The sequence below is a fragment of the Microchirus variegatus genome (genome assembly GCF_963457635.1).
Source record: "Microchirus variegatus genome assembly, chromosome: 9".
Lineage (NCBI taxonomy): Eukaryota > Metazoa > Chordata > Actinopteri > Pleuronectiformes > Soleidae > Microchirus > Microchirus variegatus.
Genome location: NC_139810.1, coordinates 1,171,279 through 1,192,746, shown reverse-complemented (window position 1 = coordinate 1,192,746; position 21,468 = coordinate 1,171,279). Strand labels below are relative to the sequence as shown.

General features: G+C 40.5%; 3 protein-coding genes across 4 annotated transcripts; 2 read left to right on the top strand and 1 right to left on the bottom strand.

Annotated features, from left to right (window-relative positions):
- Positions 1–1,720: 1,720 nt before the first annotated feature.
- tnnc2.2 (troponin C2, fast skeletal type, tandem duplicate 2) lies at positions 1,721–5,578 on the top strand. The gene is made up of 6 exons (XM_083894725.1): positions 1,721–1,862; positions 2,708–2,759; positions 3,357–3,500; positions 3,880–3,994; positions 4,128–4,264; positions 5,007–5,578. The coding sequence occupies exons 1-6, from the start codon at positions 1,860–1,862 to the stop codon at positions 5,036–5,038; spliced, it is 483 nt and encodes a 160-aa protein (XP_083750851.1). The 5' UTR covers positions 1,721–1,859; the 3' UTR covers positions 5,039–5,578.
- On the bottom strand, positions 5,024–6,715 carry taf13 (TATA-box binding protein associated factor 13). Of its 2 annotated transcripts, none has more exons than XM_083894726.1 (2): positions 6,669–6,715; positions 5,024–6,563 (listed from the first exon to the last, which is right to left on the bottom strand). In XM_083894726.1, the coding sequence occupies exon 2, from the start codon at positions 6,557–6,559 to the stop codon at positions 6,182–6,184; it is 378 nt and encodes a 125-aa protein (XP_083750852.1). In that variant the 5' UTR covers positions 6,560–6,563; positions 6,669–6,715; the 3' UTR covers positions 5,024–6,181. The 2 variants fall into 2 exon arrangements, with proteins under 2 accessions (XP_083750852.1, XP_083750853.1); XM_083894727.1 differs by having other exon boundaries at positions 5,024–6,560; positions 6,669–6,710.
- An 887-nt stretch (positions 6,716–7,602) lies between these two features.
- Positions 7,603–20,570, top strand: LOC310931979 (solute carrier family 35 member C2-like). The gene is made up of 10 exons (XM_083895233.1): positions 7,603–7,633; positions 9,130–9,346; positions 11,960–12,110; positions 15,606–15,669; positions 15,785–15,857; positions 17,033–17,201; positions 17,283–17,366; positions 18,624–18,799; positions 19,017–19,146; positions 20,290–20,570. Exons 2-10 carry the CDS (start codon positions 9,236–9,238, stop codon positions 20,439–20,441), a joined length of 1,110 nt encoding a protein of 369 aa, XP_083751359.1. The 5' UTR covers positions 7,603–7,633; positions 9,130–9,235; the 3' UTR covers positions 20,442–20,570.
- The last annotated feature ends 898 nt before the right edge of the window (positions 20,571–21,468 follow it).

The following is a 21,468-nucleotide window of genomic DNA, read 5'->3' as shown; positions in this document are numbered from 1 at the left end:
TCGACCAAAAGTTGAAATTTTTTTTTAAAAGAAATTAGAATTTTTTTTTTCCAAAAAGGTCATACTATACTGTCGTTTTTTTTATTATTATTTTTTTTACAAATTGAGTATAGCATGTTATAGCAACCTAAGGAAGTGATTTCAATGAAAACAAAGTAAGGACCGGCCAAAATGTCCTCACTCCGTAAAAATGACCTCACTTTGTTGGTTAAAAACCCCTCACTGGTCCTCAGTATGACACAAGTACAAGAACACACACACACACACACACGGTCAGTGTATAATCTAAGTGTGGGACATTATTTCCGTCTGTAATGTAACTGTGTCCGTAAGCTTTCAATAATTACAGAAATTACAAAAAACGACTGGCGTTAGCTCAAAGTTAGCTTACTGATGAACTCATATAACAAAAACACGTCACTAAGTATATTTCTGAATCTTAATTAAATAACAATCGGAATGAATCACAAGATCCTGCAGTCGCCCCCTTGTGGCCACAACGTCTGTTCTCCATTCACAGTTATCCCAATAACGATGGAAATTCATCGCGATTGTTGTTCTTTTTTTGATCAAAATATTGCGTATCGTCTCGACGGTGTCTCAATGGACACACACACACACACACACATGCGCATTTCCTCCACCAGAGGCGCCGTTCCCTCCGTCCCCATCGGCCCCAGATCGTTTTTCCTTCCACGCGGCGACTTGACCCTGAAAACACTCCGCGTCACTTCTCGCTCTGCGCTCGATCTTCACGCAGCCGTCTCCCAGCTCGCAAACCACTGCCCCCCGGTGGTGAAGGAGAGGAGAGGTTTTTCCAAGTCAAGCGGCCGCACACTGACGGACTGACGGACATGCGGCGTTAGAGGCTGGAAACTGAGTAGATGAGTTGGGAAAAGGCAGCTCTGCCTCTTCCTCTCTCTGGGTTTATAGCCTGCATTGACCCCCCCCCCCCCACACACACACACACACCTCCCCTTAACTCCACGACGGCTGCCCCCCGCTGCCTCCCGCGTCCTCCTATCCTCGTCTCTCAGCGCCCGCCGCCGTCCTCCGCCTTCAGGAAACTGCCCGCCTTATAAGGAGCATCGGGTTGTGTTTTTGCAGACAGATAGTGGCATCATGGGAATACTGTGCCCCCCCCCCCCCCCCCCTAAAATCTGCCTGCTATTCAGGGACAGGGCTATAAGGGTGGAGGTGAAGCCCTGAAGAATGTTTGTCTTGGTTTTAAATTGCACGTCGAAATCATCGCAAACTTTACAAAAATCGGGCCCAAATGTAAAACATCAGCGGGCCCAGACGAGCGCCGAGGGGAACTCCATGTTGTCTTTTAACGTGGTTTTTCATGTGTTCGTGTACAGAAATGGAGAGTTCGCACTGAAGGGAACCACAGTTAAGGCACTGACGTGTGTTTTAACGTTAAAATACCCTTTATTTTTAAGATATAACGGAAAATATGAGCGTGTTTTTAAGTGTAAAATCACTTAAATCGCGATTGAACAAACCAGGTGACAAACAACAAGGGTGACATATCTTGTGCATTCTCCCTCTTTTCCTTCATTTACTTCCTCCACATTCTCCTCTCAATCTCAGGCGTCTCGGAGGAGGAAGAAGCCGAGCGTTCCTCTCCAGAGTGTGATTGGCTTGCCTCGGAACCCAGAACCCTAAAAGTTCAGGATACTAAATGTGGAGGCCTGTGAGCGTGAGGGGGCGGGGCCTGGCCGCCCCGTTTAAAGTGTGCGTGAAAGCCTGACCTGACGTCTAGTCTCTCTGTCCGGGTGCACACGGATTGACCCGCTCCTTTGGCCTGTTTCTTTTATCCTGGGATATTTGGTGGGGGAAAGAGCTAACACGCAAACATGGTAAGGACCGCCGCGAAATCAGGTTTGGAATATAATCGAGGAAAAGTTATTTATCAGAGCATATTTGTGAGAGGTTTTAGTATTAACACAGCTTTGCATGTGTTATCTCCATGTGTTTGTGATGTTCATGTCATTTAAATTGGCTTCATTGAAATGTTTTTTTTTTTATAAATCGAATTAAATGGAATAACAGCAACAGTTATATTAAGAAAGTGCTTTCAATCCTCGCAGATTTATCTTTCATCAGCAGCTCAGTCGGCCGTGGATTGTGCTCGAGTGACAAATTCTCAGGGATTGTATTTCCGCAGGCCTTATACAGCCCGGACCCTAATGTGATGAGCCTGAAATAGCTGCGCTCGTTTTCACCACGGGAAACCTGTTGGAATGCGGCCCACGACACACACACACACACATACACAAGTGACGCGTTTAGATTTGACTGCACACACAACTGAAAACACACAGTTATAATGAAATAATAACTGGATTATCTGTGGGATTTATGTTGATTTGAACTTTTACAGCACATATATACACATATACAGTACACACATATATATGTGTGTACTGTATATGTGTACATATATATCATTTTAAATGATTAATTCAACAACAACAAAAAATTTATAATGATTTTATTGCTTATTGTAATCAGTGAAATTCACCAGTGTGGGTCAATGACGCCGATTTAGTCTAATCTAATCTAATCTGCAAACATAGCATACAATATGTTAATGAATGGGTTGAACTGGACTATATAGAATATATAAATATATATATATATATATATATATATATATATTTACTATAGTGAATGATGACGATGGTCCATGTTTTTCTTCCAGACTGACGCCCAACAAGAGGCCCGCTCCTACCTGAGCGAGGAAATGCTGGCTGGTGAGTAAAAAGTAGACCACCCCCCCCGCCCTGTGCCCCCCCCCCGCCCTGTGCCCCGCCCCCCTGCCCCTTTAAATGATAATTACGCCTCTGGATGTCAACGTTCGTCTCCATTTCCTGCCATTTTTTCAACAATAATTCTTCCACAAAGACCAGATGGGGTGGGATTATTCACACGATATGTAGATTTGTGACGTATATATTGTAGCGACAGTAATATATAAATATAAGAATAAAATGTAAAATACTGAGTGGAAAAAGACACTTTTAGAAACTGACATTTTTTTTTTTTTAATAGATTTTATTGATTTTTATCCAAATTGAACATAACCAACATACAAGTGCTCTCTATAGTCACAAAAATATCAAAACAGGTCATTTATTTAAGAAAATAATGAAAGAAAAACTGTGATTTAAATGTTTTATTTAATGAATGAATCATTAAACGTGTGTATGTAAATATAATCTTAACAGATAATAAACAGAGTCTGTGAACAGGTGAACTGATCAATGAAAACCACACCCCCTGAGCCGGAAGTGGTTTGATTTTTATTTGACCATCACCATGGTAACGCCCTGCTGTCGTGTCTCGCGCAGAGTTCAAAGCCGCCTTCGACATGTTCGACACCGACGGCGGCGGCGACATCAGCACCAAGGAGCTGGGCACCGTGATGAGGATGCTGGGCCAGAACCCGACCAGAGAGGAGCTGGAGGAGATCATCGAGGAGGTGGATGAGGACGGTGAGAGTTTGTTTTTACGCACGAGCAACAACATAAACAACAAAAACAACAAGGAAAACTGAACAGTGGAAGCTGCTCCCGGTTTACGTCACTCTTCTTAAGTGCGCAGATGTGGTGACGACGTTATTTTACTTCATTTCTGCGTCTACTCTGAATGTGACGCGTGCGTAAAACCGTGCGTAAAAAGAGCGCCACAGACACACAGACCGCATATTTGAGTAAAAGTTACCAGGAAATTACTTTGGTAGAAGTTTTTAATAATATTACTGAAGGAAAAGTCTTCAAGTTGATGACATTTGCTGCTCCTTGAGCAAGGCACTTTGGCCCGTGTTGCAGTTGCGTGTGTGGATGTGTGAACGGTCTCCGGTTGAACTTTCAGGCAGCGGCTCCATCGACTTCGAGGAGTTCCTGGTGATGATGGTGAGGCTGTTGAAGGAGGACCAGGCCGGAAAGAGCGAGGAAGAGTTGGCAGAGTGTTTCCGCGTGTTCGACAAGTAAGAGCGCGCGCGCACGTGGCATCGTCACAGCTGTGTCTCCTCTCTCTCTCTCTCTCCAGTGTTTCACGGCTCTCTCTGTGTGTGTGTGTGTGTGTGTGTGCGTGTGCTCGTGCGTGTGTGTCGAACACAGGAACGCAGACGGTTACATCGACAGAGACGAGTTCGCCCTGATCATCCGCAGCACCGGTGAGCCCATCTCAGAGGAGGAGATCGATGAGCTGCTCAAGGACGGAGACAAGAACAACGACGGCATGCTGGACTTTGACGGTACGTGCACGAGCTGATGATGAAGATGATGATGATGAAGATGATGATTATGGTGATGATGGTGATGATGATGATGATGATGATGGTGATGATGATGATGGTGAGGATGGTGATGATGATGATGAAGATGATGATAATGGTGAAGATGATGATGATAATGGTGAAGATGATGATGATGATGATGAAGATGATGATGATGAAGAAAGAAGCTACATTTGGATGAAGTTTTAGTGACACTGCGACATTGTACTTACTGTGTATATATATATATATATATATTTATACGTATGCATATGTTCTTACAAGATATGATTCAATTTGGATTTTAAAGGTGCCATATGTAAGAATGTGGCCAAAAACAGTTACTACATTCAAATTCAAAATACCGAGGTCTTTTAGGTTTCGTGTTTCTGACGTAACTGGCAACCCGTGGTTGCTCGGCAGCTGAGACTCTACTGACTGCAGTGATTGGTAGACGGCGGTAGGTGGCGCCACATGACGCCAAAACATGATTTCAAAACATAAACATGATTTGCAGTCTGCAAAATATTTTTTTTTAATGCAAATATTTAGTCTGTACTGTTGTTGTTGGTGAGTTCAGTTTGTTATATGAACATTATTCCTGAGTCTCTGTGACATATTAGGAGGATTTTATCATTTATTACATCATGCACCTTTAAATGATACTGTGGTGTTTCAAACTTTGACGTGTTCCATCTTTCTCTGTTTCCTTCTTCTCCAGAATTCCTCAAGATGATGGAGAATGTGCAGTAAAATCAGAAAGACTCATGGACATTCCTCCTCCTCCTCCTCCTCCCTGTGAACCCTTCTCCTCCCAAACACACACACACACACACACACACACACACACACACACACACACACAGTGTCCTCCTGGTTCACCTCCTCTCTCCTCCATCCTTGCAGAGATCCTCCACAGACAGCTCGGGCACTCAGCTGTGGAGGTCGGGGGTCGCTGGCTCAGCTACGCTCGTTGTCCTCGTACTCACAGAAAAAAGGAAAGACGACAAACGGGGATTTATTTTCTCTCTGCAGTAAATGCATGCCCCCCCACCCCCCCAGCTCTGATCTAGATGTAGATCTAGATAGAACAGCGGCGTTTGTTACCTGCTGCTTAGACCAATTCAATCCAGAAACACCTTCACTGTACAGAGGTCATTTGCTCGAAACGGAATAAATGAACTAACACACGGTCACTTGTAGTCGCTCTGTCGTATTTATGGTCTGTGTATAAAGAAAAGAGAACACGTTTTTGTTTTGAGGAATATCAATAAAATCTGTTTGTTTCTTCTTCTTTTTGTCCATTTGTGTTTCGGAGCTCAGGTCGTTTTGTGTTTGTCAGCTGATTCTGTGTGTGTGTGTGTGTGTGTGTGTGTGTAAACCATGACATGTGGACGGAACACTGGGATTATCTGATGAACACATGACGGCCGTCCGTCCTTCTTCTGAATCTAATCCAGTCTCCATCATCTCAAAGTTTAGCAAACATTAAATCAACTTTATTCAACTCTTTCTGGACCAAACAAGTAAACAATGCGTCAACAAAATGATTTCACAGATTAAATCAATCGTGAAAACAATCGTTTGTTGCAGCCCGACACATGCATGAAAACTAAAAAAAAAAAACTAAACTAAAAGACAAATGTGTCCATACCGGGCTACTGTAAAACTAATAAACACAAACTAATGCAGAATTCTTTTTTTTATTATTTCAGTCACATGAAAAATAACTTCTACACTAATAATAGAGCTTTAAAACTAATGTTCCTGTGATGTAGACAGTCCCAGACATCATGCGTCACATGATCATCCAAATAAAACAGGATTTAAGGCAGAAACTCGCGTGAGAACGAGCTTAAAACGCAGAAAAACGCGGTGAACGTGGAGCGCTGGAGTTCAGGAGCCATAGTTGGCCTCGTCGAAGGCTTTCCTCGCCCGCTTCAGCTCCTCGTTCATGGTCAGCAGATCCTTGACTCGGGCAAACTTCCTCGGGTCTTTGCGAATGAGGAAGACGATGTCCTCCACCTGGACGCGGCCCTGCCGCCCGATGGACATGGCCTTGTGGGTCATCTCGGTGATGAACTCGATCACCAAGTCCTCCAGGATGTCCACGGACTCCGTGTACGGGTTCTGGTCGTCCCCGAAGCCGTACATCATGCACCGCAGCTCCTTGGAGAAGAGCCTCTTCCTCCTGCCGTGGCCGCCGACGTCGACGCCGCCGGAGCCGTCGTCCAACTCCTCCTCGAAGCCGGTCTCGTCCTCGTCCTCCGCCATTCTGCTGAAAACAACGCACAAAATACAACGTAAAACGACGACGCGAAATGTTTAAAACGAAGTTAAATCGGTTGAAAATCAGTTTACGACAAGTATTTTAAAACGTTACCTCTTTGCTCGGCTGAGTACACAACACTTCCGGTTGTTGTTGTTAGTCCACTTCCGCTTCTTCTTCTTCTCTTGGTTTAACGGCAGCTCGCATCGACATAGTAACATCATCGCCATCTCCTGGTGACATGAATAACTGCAATGTCCCTGGAGTTTACATTCTCTTCTGGTTTTCGGATTATTTTTGGATGTAAGCCGGATACTAACTTATAATTATGGGATATTATATCATAATTACATCGTTATGACTTAATAATGTATATTTTTTTAAAATATTTTTTCATGTGCCAGAAACGGATCTTCCATACGTGTTCCACTCCCCCTTGTGGCCATTTTGGGTAAACCATGCAGCTTCTCTCAGCCATGGTCCAACAAATGGTTGACTTCCTCCAAAGTTAGCATGATTTAACAATGAGGACAACATGAGTGACGGTATGTATGTATGTGTATTGTTTGCGCTTTAAATGGGCGAGGAGGAGAAATGTATTCATGCAACAACAACAACAACAAAAGATGAGAAATGAATCATAAATTAGCTGTGCTTAGCATCAGGCTAAACGACTCTGCTAGCCTCAGTTATATTGGACGCTGCTGCTCTGCTAGCATCGGGGCTAATGAGGCTTATCCACACACTTGTAACTATATATGTATAAAGTGGGTTAACACCGGGTACGGTACGGTACGGTACGTCACGTCCCAGCCTTGTTCCGCACCGGTTCAACAGGGTGTGCGACGCGGCTACTTCCCCTAGCTAGTGACGCGTCATCATGTAAACATTAGCTGTTGCTGTAGCCCGAGGCTAATGTTGTGGTTGTCTTTGGGAACAGTTTTCGTGTGTGTGTGTGTGTGTGTGTAAGCTAACACTGTATGTTAAGTATACTGTGATAACATTCACGTGTGTGTGTGTATAGAACAGCGGGCATAGCAGCAGCAAAAGCACAGTTATGTAAACACTAGAGTCCGCTGGTGAGTTACTTTTGTGCGCCGAATGCACGACTGCGTCACCGTCGTTCGTCCGCTGCTTTGCTTCGCAGTGGGTGGCACCTTTTTCTTTTTTTTTTGTTAGTGATAAATTAACTCTTGACACGACACAATATTAAGGTTAGTCTACGGGGGTTCGGCGAGAGTCATGCGGAAATGACACGTACAGCTGCGGGGTCAGTGTTCACGGCGCCGTCACCAGTTGCTCCAAGCAACAGATGATGGCGAAACACGAGGACGTGCTGATAAATACAGATATTTATCGTTATTGAGTGTTTATTTAGTGTTTAGTGTCGACACATTAGCAGCGGTTAGCACGGGAAAGTTAGCCAAACAACAACCAGGTGAGTGTGTTGTTATTCTCCTCACTGATCCGAGTCTCTTTAATCCCATGTGTGGTTAATGTTTTGTTTAATGTTGCGGTTATTTGAATACTAACTGAACACTGGCTCTGGCTTATTATAGTTACAAACACTGAGCCAGAGCTAATATTGATATTAGGCTCACTCAGCACTGTGTGTGTGTGTGTCGGTGTGTGTTCTTGTACTTGCGGCATACTGAGGACCAGTGAGGGTTTTTAACCAACAAAGTGAGGTCATTTTTACAGAGTGAGGACATTTTGGCCGGTCCTCACTTTGTTTTCATCGAAATCACTTCCTTAGGTTGCTATAACATGCTATACTCAATTTGTTAAAAAAAAAATAATAATTTGGACGACATAGTATAGTATGACGTTTTTGTCAAATTTTGGACCAAACATTTTTGGTCAAAAAAAGTTCAACTTTTGGACGACATTGTATAGTATGACTTTTTTGTCAAATTTTGGGTAAAAAATTTTGGACGACATAGTATAATATAACGTTTTTGTCACATTTTGGACCAAAACATTTTTGTCAAAGATTTTTTCAAATTTTGGACTACATAGTATAGTATGACTTTTTTGTAAAATTTTGGACCAACAATTTTTTAAACTTTTGGATGACTTAGTACATTTTTGTCAAATTTTTGACCAAAAATTTTGGGTAAATTTTTTTTGGACGACATAGAATAGTATGACGTTTTCGTTAAATTTTGGACCAAACATTTTGGTTCAAAAAAATTCTTTTTTAATTTTGGACGATATAGTATAGTATGAGGTTAATTGTCAAATTTTGGACCAAAAAAATCAAAAAAGTTTTCCAGCCCTTTTTGCTCTGGGGCTCCACCTGCAGACATTGTATGGCACTGCAACTAGTAGTTATTTATAGATGTCATTCATGAAGTAGGTATTTGTAATTGTGTCGTTTTATAAAGTGGAAATGCTGGTCCTCACTTTGTCAGCAACCCAGTCCTCAGTATGGAGCAAGTACAAGAATGTGTGTGTGTGTGTGTGGGGGGGGAGGGTGTGTGTGTGTGTGTGTGTGTGTGTGTTATGCTTGCTCACTTGTACACAAACATAGACAAACGCCTTTGTCCTGATCCTCCACTCCTTCTCTCTCCAGCAGCTGTCAGTGATGGCTGACAGACATGGCTGCAGACTGGATGAGGAGGAGATGACCTCTCGTCTGTAGCTGTCCCATCGTGGGCAGCTTTTTTTCCCACCTCCCCATGGCGTTTCCCGTCCAGTACCTGTGCAAGGGAGTCCGCGCGGTGGGATTAGTTCTACTCTACTACACCTTCTCCATTGGCATCACCTTCTATAACAAATGGCTGATGAAGGTAAGTGGACACGTTTAAACCAAACCTGAACTATTGCTTTTTGCAGCAAGTACACCCGGGGTTTGTGACCCAGTCGGAACAAGGGCCTTTCTGCATGTTTGCATGTTCTCCCTGTGCGGTCTCTTCATATCTAAAGCAGGCTGGATCATTTCATCCCTAAATATAACATCTTTATTGACAAGAACGATGTAACCGTAATAATGACGCGCTCGATAGCGTGACTTGGGTTTCAATCGGCACTTGGACAAGCGTGCGCTGCGATGATTACATGGGGGGGCTCATGCGCTCGTGTTCCCCCGGTATAGAAAAATCCGTGGTGTATAAAAAAATCTATTTTAAATAAATAAACAAGCAACGCTAAGCCCCGCGAACTAACTCCTTTGGAGGATTAAGTTAGAAGATGAATGGATGATAGGTATAAATCTTTTCAGGGTCTTGCTGGCCACAGGTAAAAAAAACTTTCATTTGTGAATACTGGCTGCAGAAAAATCGCTCCACTATAGATACGTTCATGGGCGGATGATGTATAGGGACGATTTGGGCGATGTTCCAAAGATCCTTAGTACCGATGTTCCTTACAAGCGTCTCTGTGGCAGCTAAACTAGTTATTATCAGTGTTCCAGTTCCAGCACTCACTGATACAGTGCTGATAAGTACACATAGTTTTACCAGTGTCACAGAGTTCACTTCATGCTTTCATAAGTGTCATTTTCAGGCTAATCGTTGGTTAGCTTGTTTGCTAACATTGTTGACGTTTGTATCGCTCTGGGTTTAACTGCAGCTTAAACTTCACGCATATCAGACAAAATCGACTGTGTTTTTTTGTGTGTAAGAAAGTATAGTTCTAAGATGACTTTAGCAACACGTGTAAAGATCGATGTTACGACCCCAGGGTCGTGACCACTTTTTCCCTTGTGTGTATGTGTCTGCATGTGAGCGTGAGATGGGTTGCAGGTGTGTGTGTGTGTTTGAGTGAACGAGTCCAAGTGGATCCTGGGAGCTGACTGGTCCTGCACAGGAGGAAATTGAATAAGAGGCCTGAACATTCTAGCTGCAGTGGACTTCCTCAAACCGCTCACAGCCAGACTGCCAGCAGACATTTTGAGCTTGGTTTTAATAAACCTTTAAAACTGGTTTCTTGGAAGTTGGGAGAAGGGAGTCTCTTTATTCTTGTTGCAATTGGGTTTTCCCCCTAGGCCTGGTCGTAACAATCCAATTCTGCACTTTCCTTTACACTTAATGAATCATTTGACGTGACTATCTTGTCATGTGTTTGTTGTGTGTATCTGTAAAGGTTGTGAAAGCTCTTGATCCTCGGTCAGTTCATAAATACTTGACTTAATATGCTGCCCCTGTTTTTATGTGGTTTATCTCTTTAGCTCTTTGACATCATACAACGTAAGACTCATGTCAATTAGGGCTGTAACGATATGCGAATCGAAATCGAAATCGCGATACTCAGAGCCACGAACCTGTGTCGCAATGTGAGAAAAACAGAATGGCGAAACGCTCTTTCTAACTCCCAGTTATTTTCCCAGTCAGCCACATGATATGAGCTGTTAGTGCTTACACACTTGTTTTTATTAGGGGTGTCAAATTATAGCGTTAAATGTGATGAATTAATCACAGTCGTCATTAACGCGTTGTGCTTTTTAATCGCGTTAATCTCTTCTTTACTGATGTCCTCAGTACCAGCGTCGGACGCAGCGACAAAAGCGTCATAAAACCATGTCTAACTTGAACAAACACAGACATGCTGCATACTCACAGAAAGGTCAGAAACTCAGCTAAAAGCTCATATAAACCATTCTTATGTTCACCAAATACAGTTAAAACACCGATGGATCAAACCAGCATGAGGTGAAAAGAAAACGTTACAGCGCACACATTTAAAAGCGTCACCGGAGCGTCAGCGTGATTATGTAAACATCGGAGAATTCACCGATTTTTATCACTCTACGAACAAGATTCACGGATCCAGCCCCAAAATAAGAGCAAAACAACAACTGACTTTCAAGAAATACAAGCGGATATGTTGTCTTACCTTTGCTGTTTATCAAAACAAGTTATTTCCACTGGAACAAAACTGCTTCTAATGAAGAACTACACTTCCCAGCATGCTTTGGGGACAAATCCCGGTCTGATTGATCATTTACTTTGTATTTTTCAACAGTATTATTTTGTTACAGAAAAGAGAGAAATCTTTGGTTATTTATTTATGTATGTTCAAATCTGTTCACAGTGTTCCACAATATTGTTATTAAATGTTACCTTAAGTTGTTATATAAGTAAATGTTGTTTAAATAAAATGTTTTTAAAATGTTTAAAAAATCGTGGAATGTATCGAATCGTGGGTCAAAAATCGTGATACGTATCGAATCGTGAGTTTGTGTATCGTTACAGCCCTAATGTCAATCATTTTTGTTTATCAAGTTGCCGTGTGGCGGACACAAGAAGGACTCTGTTAATCATCTAACGACACATTGATACGGTCTTTCTGTCGTATTATTATTATTATTCAGAAAAACGGTGGCAAAAGCTGCAGATCTGTGAGAAAGTCAAAGCAAACGTCTTGATAAATGACCCACTTTTGTTCCCGTCTCTCTCTCTCAGGATTTCCACTACCCCCTCTTCATGACGTTAGCTCACCTCACCGTCATTTTCTGCCTGTCTGCGTTGACGCGGCGAGCCCTGCACTGCTGGACAGGGAAACCCCGCGTCCTTCTCAACTGGACAGATTACCTTGTGAAAGTGGCACCGACCGGTGAGAACACAACGATAAGTCGCAAATAAGTTGAATTTTACGACGGAGTATTAGGGCCATACTAAGAGGGGAAAAAAAAGAAGAAGAAATGACGAGAATAAAGTGGTAATATTACAGGATAAAGTTGCAATGTTACGAGAAAAAAGTCGCAATGTTACGAGAATAAAGTCGCAATGTTACAAGAATAAAGTCGCAATGTTATGGGAATAAAGTCGTAATAATACAAGAAAAAGGTTGATATGTTACGAGAATAAAGTCGCAATGTTACGAGAATAAAGTCGCAATGTTACGAGAAAAAAGTCGCAATGTTATGAGAATAAAGTCGCAATGTTACGAGAATAAAGTCGCAATGTTACGGGAATAAAGCCGCGATGTTACGAGAATAAAGTCGTAATAATACGAGAAAAAAGTCGCAATGTTATGAGAATAAAGTCGCAATGTTACGAGAATAAAGTCGCAATGTTATGGGAATAAAGTCGTAATAATACAAGAAAAAGGTTGCAATGTTACGAGAATAAAGTCGTAATAATACAAGAAAAAGGTTGCAATGTTACGAGAATAAAGTCGCAATGTTACGAGAATAAAGCGGCAATGTTACGAGAATAAAGTCGCAATGTTACGAGAATAAAGTCGTAACAATACGAGAAAAAAGTTGCTATGTTATGAGAAAAAAGCGGCAATGTTACGAGAATAAAGTCGTAATAATACAAGAAAAAAGTTGCAATGTTACGAGAATAAAGTTGTTATAATACGAGAAAAAAGTTGCAATGTTACGAGAATAAATCGGCAATGTTACGAGAATAAAGTCGCAATGTTACGAGAATAAAGTCGTAACAATACGAGAAAAAAGTTGCAATGTTACAAGAATAAAGCCACAATGTTACGAGAATAAAGCCGCAATGTTACGAGAATAAAGTCGCAATGTTACGGGAATAAAGTCGTAATAATACGAGAATAAAGTCGCAATAATACGAGAAAAAATTTGCAATGTTACGAGAATAAAGTCGCAATGTTACGAGAATAAAGCGGCAATGTTACGAGAATAAAGTCGTAACAATACGAGAAAAAAGTTGCTATGTTATGAGAAAAAAGCGGCAATGTTACGAGAATAAAGTCGTAATAATACAAGAAAAAAGTTGCAATGTTACGAGAATAAAGTTGTTATAATACGAGAAAAAAGTTGCAATGTTACGAGAATAAATCGGCAATGTTACGAGAATAAAGTCGCAATGTTACGAGAATAAAGTCGTAACAATACGAGAAAAAAGTTGCAATGTTACAAGAATAAAGCCACAATGTTACGAGAATAAAGCCGCAATGTTACGAGAATAAAGTCGCAATGTTACGGGAATAAAGTCGTAATAATACGAGAATAAAGTCGCAATGTTACAAGAATAAAGTCGCAATGTTATGGGAATAAAGTCGTAATAATACAAGAAAAAGGTTGATATGTTACGAGAATAAAGCCGCAATGTTACGAGAATAAAGTCGCAATGTTACGAGAAAAAAGTCGCAATGTTATGAGAATAAAGTCGCAATGTTACGAGAATAAAGTCGCAATGTTACGGGAATAAAGCCGCGATGTTACGAGAATAAAGTCGTAATAATACGAGAAAAAAGTCGCAATGTTATGAGAATAAAGTCGCAATGTTACGAGAATAAAGTCGCAATGTTATGGGAATAAAGTCGTAATAATACAAGAAAAAGGTTGCAATGTTACGAGAATAAAGTCGTAATAATACAAGAAAAAGGTTGCAATGTTACGAGAATAAAGTCGCAATGTTACGAGAATAAAGCGGCAATGTTACGAGAATAAAGTCGCAATGTTACGAGAATAAAGTCGTAACAATACGAGAAAAAAGTTGCTATGTTATGAGAAAAAAGCGGCAATGTTACGAGAATAAAGTCGTAATAATACAAGAAAAAAGTTGCAATGTTACGAGAATAAAGTTGTTATAATACGAGAAAAAAGTTGCAATGTTACGAGAATAAATCGGCAATGTTACGAGAATAAAGTCGCAATGTTACGAGAATAAAGTCGTAACAATACGAGAAAAAAGTTGCAATGTTACAAGAATAAAGCCACAATGTTACGAGAATAAAGCCGCAATGTTACGAGAATAAAGTCGCAATGTTACGGGAATAAAGTCGTAATAATACGAGAATAAAGTCGCAATAATACGAGAAAAAATTTGCAATGTTACGAGAATAAAGTCGCAATGTTACGAGAATAAAGCGGCAATGTTACGAGAATAAAGTCGTAACAATACGAGAAAAAAGTTGCTATGTTATGAGAAAAAAGCGGCAATGTTACGAGAATAAAGTCGTAATAATACAAGAAAAAAGTTGCAATGTTACGAGAATAAAGTTGTTATAATACGAGAAAAAAGTTGCAATGTTACGAGAATAAATCGGCAATGTTACGAGAATAAAGTCGCAATGTTACGAGAATAAAGTCGTAACAATACGAGAAAAAAGTTGCAATGTTACAAGAATAAAGCCACAATGTTACGAGAATAAAGCCGCAATGTTACGAGAATAAAGTCGCAATGTTACGGGAATAAAGTCGTAATAATACGAGAATAAAGTCGCAATAATACGAGAAAAAATTTGCAATGTTACGAGAATAAAGTCGCAATGTTACGAGAATAAAGTCGTAGTAATACCATGACTTTCTTTCTCGCAATATTATTACTTTTTTCTCTCTCATAATATTACGACTTTTTTCTCGTAATATTATGACTTTATTCTCGTAATGTTACGACTTTATTCTCGTATTATTACGACTTTATTCTCGTAATGTTACGACTTTATTCTCGTAATATTATGACTTTATTCTCGTAATGTTACGACTTTATTCTCGTAGACCTAATATTCTACTAACTATTCTCGTAATTTCCAAAAGAAATAAAGTACTTTTTTCTCTTAGTCTGGCCTTAATACCCTAGAATTTTGAGTTGCGGGACGATTGTGAGTCGTGAAAATCAACAATTTTTCACGCGAGAGACCTGAAAATACTGTAAAAAATCACTAAGAATATAAAAGTAAGTCAATAATAAGTAAGAGTTTTCTGCCCTAAAGTGGTCAGTTTCACTGTGTGCAATATAGTCCATGATAATAATATATTGATTGCGATAATTGTGACATTAAATGAAGAAATCTTTCTTTCCAAAGTCCATAGAGATAAAACCAAGGTAACCGTCGAAGATAAGATAATCCTTTATTAGTCCAACCGTGAGAAAATTGTGTCTGTAATGTTGTCAAACTGATCCCAGAATAAACAAAAGCAACCTTTACTTTCTGTATTTAGCACTTTTCTTAACACGGTTACAAACAGAAGGAGAAGCGAACAGGTTTGACTGGTGCACATGAGCTCGTGTTTGGACTGAATTAGAATAAGCGTCAACAGCAGCTCCACAGTTACTGAGTCACTTATTTACATTCTTACCATATTCTTTAAATCTGATAATCTGTCTGTGTCTGTGTCTTACGCAGCCTTGGCCACAGCTCTGGATATTGGACTTTCCAACTGGAGTTTACTCTTCATCACCATTAGCTTGTAAGTTCGTGGCTTTTTTCGACCAACAACGCGTGACCTTGGTTTTTTTGTGAATCAACAATCAAAGTTCTGTCGTGACGTGGTTTGTTTGTGTCGTTCCACTCTTGTTTTTAAGGTACACCATGACCAAGTCCACTGCAGTGCTCTTTATCCTCTTTTTCTCCCTGGCGTTTAAGCTCGAGGAGCCGGTGAGTGCTGGTTTATTATGAATTAAGTTGCCAAAAAGAAGCTGTAAAATAAAGGAAAATCTGATTGTTGCCATGAAGGAAAAGACCCTGCTCAAGTCTGAAGTGTGTTAAAACAATCTTTTCCTGACAGGAAACTGAAGTTTGTAAACCACTCACTCTCCCACACCAAAGTCCACAGAGAAAACCAGCATTTTTTTTAGCTCACAGGGACACAGGAGCTGCTGGTCCTCTGCTGCCCCCGTGTGGTCACTTTGTGTCACTGAGGATTTCGAACTCTGAAGTGACAAAATAAGACTTGATTTGTTCTTAGTGATGGAGGCAGCAGTGGATCAATAACTCACCAATTCAACAATCCACTTTAATCATTTTAATTCAACCTCAAACACTCATTAGTGCACGTGTTGACCACAAAATGACTTATCTAAGCAATATTTTCATCTGATCTACGCTCATAAAACATAAACATAAAATGGATCATATGCAAGTAGAGCTGCAACTAACGATTATTTTCATAATCAATTAATATGTCGATTTGTTATCATGATTAATTGATCAATCGTTTGGTCTATAAAATGTCAAGGAAACTTATTATTAAATATTCAAATTTGAGACACTAAAACAATCAGAAGTCTTGTTTTAATCATGATAAAAGCTTCAAACTACACTTCAAACAATAAATTATCAAAATAGTTGACGATTAATTTAGTTATTTTTTTGCAAACCACTTAAGGAATAATTTTAATGAATTTCTGAAATTCAGGAAATGATGCATTTGCCCTGATGCACTTTGACAGTGAGCTCGTCTCAAAAAAAGTATCTCCGAATGACTTGAAATTTACCATCATAATAGTCAGCATCGTCCTGAACAAGGATCCATTATAAATATTTGAAAACCTGCTAAGGAATAATTTTAATGAATTTTTGAAATTCAGAAAATTACTCTGATGCACTTTGACAGTGAGCTGACTTTCTTCAAAAAAACAAAAAGTATCTCGGAATTACTTGAAATTTACCATCATAATAGTCGGCATCGCCCTGAACAAGGATCCGTTGAAAATATTTGCAAACCTCTTATGGAATAATTTTAATGAATTTTTGAAATTCACGAAATGAGCAGGACTGCAGCAGAGGATGTGTCTCATTTGAACCGCGTCTCTTGTTTCCTCCTCTGTCAGAACCCATTCCTGATCGTGGTGGTCCTGCTGATCTCCATCGGTCTCTTTATGTTTACGTACGAGTCGACCCAGTTCAACCTGGAGGGCTTCGTCATGGTGCTGCTGGCGTCCTTCATAGGGGGGATCCGCTGGACCCTCACACAGATCCTCATGCAGAAGTCCGATCTGGGTCGGTGTTGTTTGTGACCTCAGTCGTTCAAACCACGCAGCCTTCGGTTAACATCAAAACTACTTTGTTGTTTTCCTGCAGGTCTTCAGAACCCCATCGACGCCATGTTCCACCTTCAGCCGCTCATGTTCTTTGGCCTCTTTCCTCTCTTCCTGTTTAATGAAGGTGAGAAACACACAGTCTGACTCACGTCTCAACAACCAGGACCCAGAGTTTATTATAAATCAATATCATGTTTATGCCTGAGTGAAGTTTGTGTTGTTTTTAGTCCACAAAGACGTTTAAAACCACACTTCATGACTGGTTTCCTCTGCACCACTGTTATTCCTGCTCTATTTCCTTCAGACAGAGAAAATAACAAATCCTGTAGAGAATATAATCATAAAGAGAATATAATCCTATACAGAAAATAATCCTATACAGAAAATAATCATATGGAGAAAATAATCATATAGAGAAAATAATCCGATAGAGAAAATAACCATAAAGAGAATATAATCCGATAGAGAAAATAATCCTATAGAGAAAATAATCCTATAGAGAATATAATCCTATAGAGAATATAATCTTAAAGAGAATATAATCCTATGGACAAAATAATCCGATAGAGAATATAATCATAAAGAGAATATAATCCCATGGAGAATATAATCTTAAAGAGAAAATAATCCGATAGAGAAAATAATCCTATAGAGAAAATAATCCTATAGAGAAAATAATCCTATAGAGAATATAATCCTATAGAGAATATAATCTTAAAGAGAATATAATCCTATGGACAAAATAATCCGATAGAGAATATAATCATAAAGAGAATATAATCCCATGGAGAATATAATCTTAAAGAGAAAATAATCCGATAGAGAAAATAATCCTATTGTGAAAATAATCCTATAGAGAAAATAATCCCATGGAGAATATAATCTTAAAGAGAAAATAATCCCATGGAGAATATAATTTTATCAATAAAAATAACCCTATAAAGAAGTATTATTGTTGTTTATATTTTGAATCTTCTTCCCTGTGACAGACATTTCTTCACTCTTTCAATTCAGGCTGAATAAACAGCTTAACAAGTATCTGCAGATCAAATATTTTCTCATTAGCTCCAATAAATCAGTGCTGATGTGGTTTTTCAGTCGTTTTCAGAGTCAGCGTTTTTTCTATGCCTCCACTTTAATTACATGACTCTTTTTTTATTATCATCATTATTATCATTATTATTATACACACATGGCTAACCCAGACACGGCCTGCCAAAGATCTGACAGTGATAAGATGCCCCACTCTGGCATCGCTGTGAGGCTCGGTCTGAGCAACGACGTGATGCATCTGAAGTGTCTCGAGGTCGTTTTTGGTTGTTTTTTGTCGTGTTTGACTCTGTGTTCTCTGTTTCCTCCTCCTCCTCCTCCTCCTCTGCAGGTGTGAGCATCAGTACCTCAGAGAAGTTGTTTCGAGTGACTGAGTTCCCGCCGCTGCTGTACTCTCTCTGCACGCTGAGCATCGGCGGCATGCTGGCCTTCGGTTTAGGCTTCTCGGAGTTCCTGCTCGTCTCACGGACCTCCAGCCTCACTCTTTCTATATCAGGGATCTTTAAGGTTTCACTTTAATATGCTCTCATCTCCCTCCTCTGGGTTTATGTTTGTTGTCTGGTTGTGTAACGAGCATTCCAGCTCTGTAACGCCTGCCTCTCAGTCTTGTTCAGACCTATCCTATTCCCATTTTGTTTCTTTTTTCATCCAAGAATCACGGTAATGACTCCATGAAAACCACTAACTATGTCCCTGTTGTGTGTGTGTGTGGTTCCTCCTGCAGGAGGTGTGCACGCTGCTGTTGGCTGCGTCTGTGATGGGAGACAAAATGAACGCTCTGAACTGGCTGGGATTCACCGTGTGCCTCTGCGGCATCTCGCTGCACGTGGCGCTCAAGACGTATTATTCCAAAAGTGAGTGTTGTCAGGGAGTCCTTTCTTAAAGCTGCAGTAGGTAATACATCTAAAGCAACTGGCCGTAAAATCCTCATAATATGTCGCAGAGACTGTGGTATAATGTTCATATAACAAACTGAACTCACCAACAACAACAGTACAGACAAAATATTAAAAAAAAATATTTTGCAGACTGCAAATCATGTTTATGTTTTGGCATAGCAACCACGGGCAGGCTTGGGGAGTAACGGACTACATGTAACGGCGTCACGTAATTAGGATACACAAAAACAATAACTGTATTACCGTTACAGTTACAGAAATAAAAAAAAAAAGACGACGGAAAGGGATAAAAGACGTAGAGAAATGATCCAGTCTGCTTTAGATATGAAGAGACCGCTTGGAGACGCAGGAGAGGGAGAAGAGAACAGCGCAGGGGCAGTGCGAAGAAATGAAAGGGCCGTTCGTCTGCACCAGATGACGCAGATGAGGGGGCACTACCACTTTTTTATTTATGTTCCTTTATTTCACTTTTAAATGTAACCATTGCATGGCTTGTTTTAAGAATCAACGGCCAATTACTTAATTATTTAACTTAAGTGAAAAAAAAAAAACATTTATTTAATTTCGAGAGTGTGTCTTTTTGTAAGACTCTATAGTTGGTGTAAAAGTATTGTTAAAAATGTCTTACAATAACGCATAATAATGTGCAGGAACCCTGTTTAAATGCAAGTTATTGCATTTAAACAGGGTTCAGGGTATTTAAACAGGTGCAACAGGGTATTGTATTTAAACGCGTCATGCGCTACGGTGCGCTAAACGATGGCGCGTTTCCATGATGACTGACCGGAAAAAGACGCGCGTGACGTCATGTTTACGTGACTCCCGATTTGTTAAAATGAGTCTCTAAAGTAACGCTAAACTTTAAAAACAGAGGCACACATACGCAGTACCACTGTAGGGTAACTCTAACGGCGCTAAAGGAGCCAATGCAGCTAATGGAGCTAACTTGCTAATCGGCGCCTCACTCCGGTGTCGCGGCACGTAAACATGACATCGCGCGAGTGTTTTTCCGGTCAGTCGTCATGGAAACGCATCGTGCGCTAACGCATCACGCGTTAAGCTAGTGCCCAGCACTAACGACGTCCATTTCCTCCCCAGATAAGGTCCCGTCTCTGCGGCAGCTGAGCAGCAGGAGCCCGGAGCTCAAGCTGCCGCTGCTGCAGCAGAGCAGATACGACGACGACGACGCAGGGGATTTGGCCGCCGGCGAATACAGCGACGGCGACGAGGAGGAAATCACTCTGCACTGACGCCGCACGGCACGGACACTCGTGCACTCCTGCCATTCCACGCGTTTCCGTCGGAAAAGAACAAATACGAAGCTCGGGACACAACTGCCTCAAAGAGAGGGGAAGCTCCTCCCTCTCTTTACTTTAGCCGAACGTTAGCTGTTGGACTTTGAACCTGACGCTGGTCGTGTCGTCATTGCCTTGAGGGCCTTTTCTGGAACTAACACATGCAAGTGTCAGCGTGTGATGGATGGGGAGAGGAAATTTACAGCTTACAATGACACCTTTGAATTATTGACGGTCATATTTTTTGGGTTTTTTTTGGGGCTATTTAACCTAAAAACACATGTATACAGGTATATAACACTCACTATGTTCACACAGAATGAAGAACGAGCGGTTAATCACGACTTAACCTAAAGCCTTAATACCGTATTTTCCCGACTATTAGTCACATCTGTTAAAAAATACGCCACGAAGAAGAAAAAAAGTTCCAGCAGCACTCTGCTCAACAACCCATTTTGTTCCAGCGCTTTTTCGCGTTTTCTCCATCTTCACAGTTTAGTCGTGTCACAAATGTGGACGGTGCCTGCCCTCTTGTGGTCATAAATTACATAGCAAATATTTTTTTTACATACTCGACAAAAATATAAACGCACGCAAGAAAAACTTGTAGTTATTAACGTTATACAAAACAGAGTCCAAACTGTCCAAAAATAACAGTGCAACTTTATCAATAAAGTGGCTTTGATTTACGAGCATTAGATCGATTACTAAAGTATTTACTTTTTTGTCAAATTTTGGAAAACGTACTATAGTATGACTTTTTTGACAAAATTTTGAACGATATACTAAATTATGACTTTTTGGTCAAATTTTGGACGACATACTGAAGTTTGACTTTATTTTCAAATTTTGGACGACATACTAAAGTATGAATTATTGGTCAAATTTGGGCGACATACTAAAGTATGACTTTTTTGTGGCAAATTTTGGACGACATTTCAAAACAGTAACGGCAGGAAGGACACAACGCGGGCGTCCACCG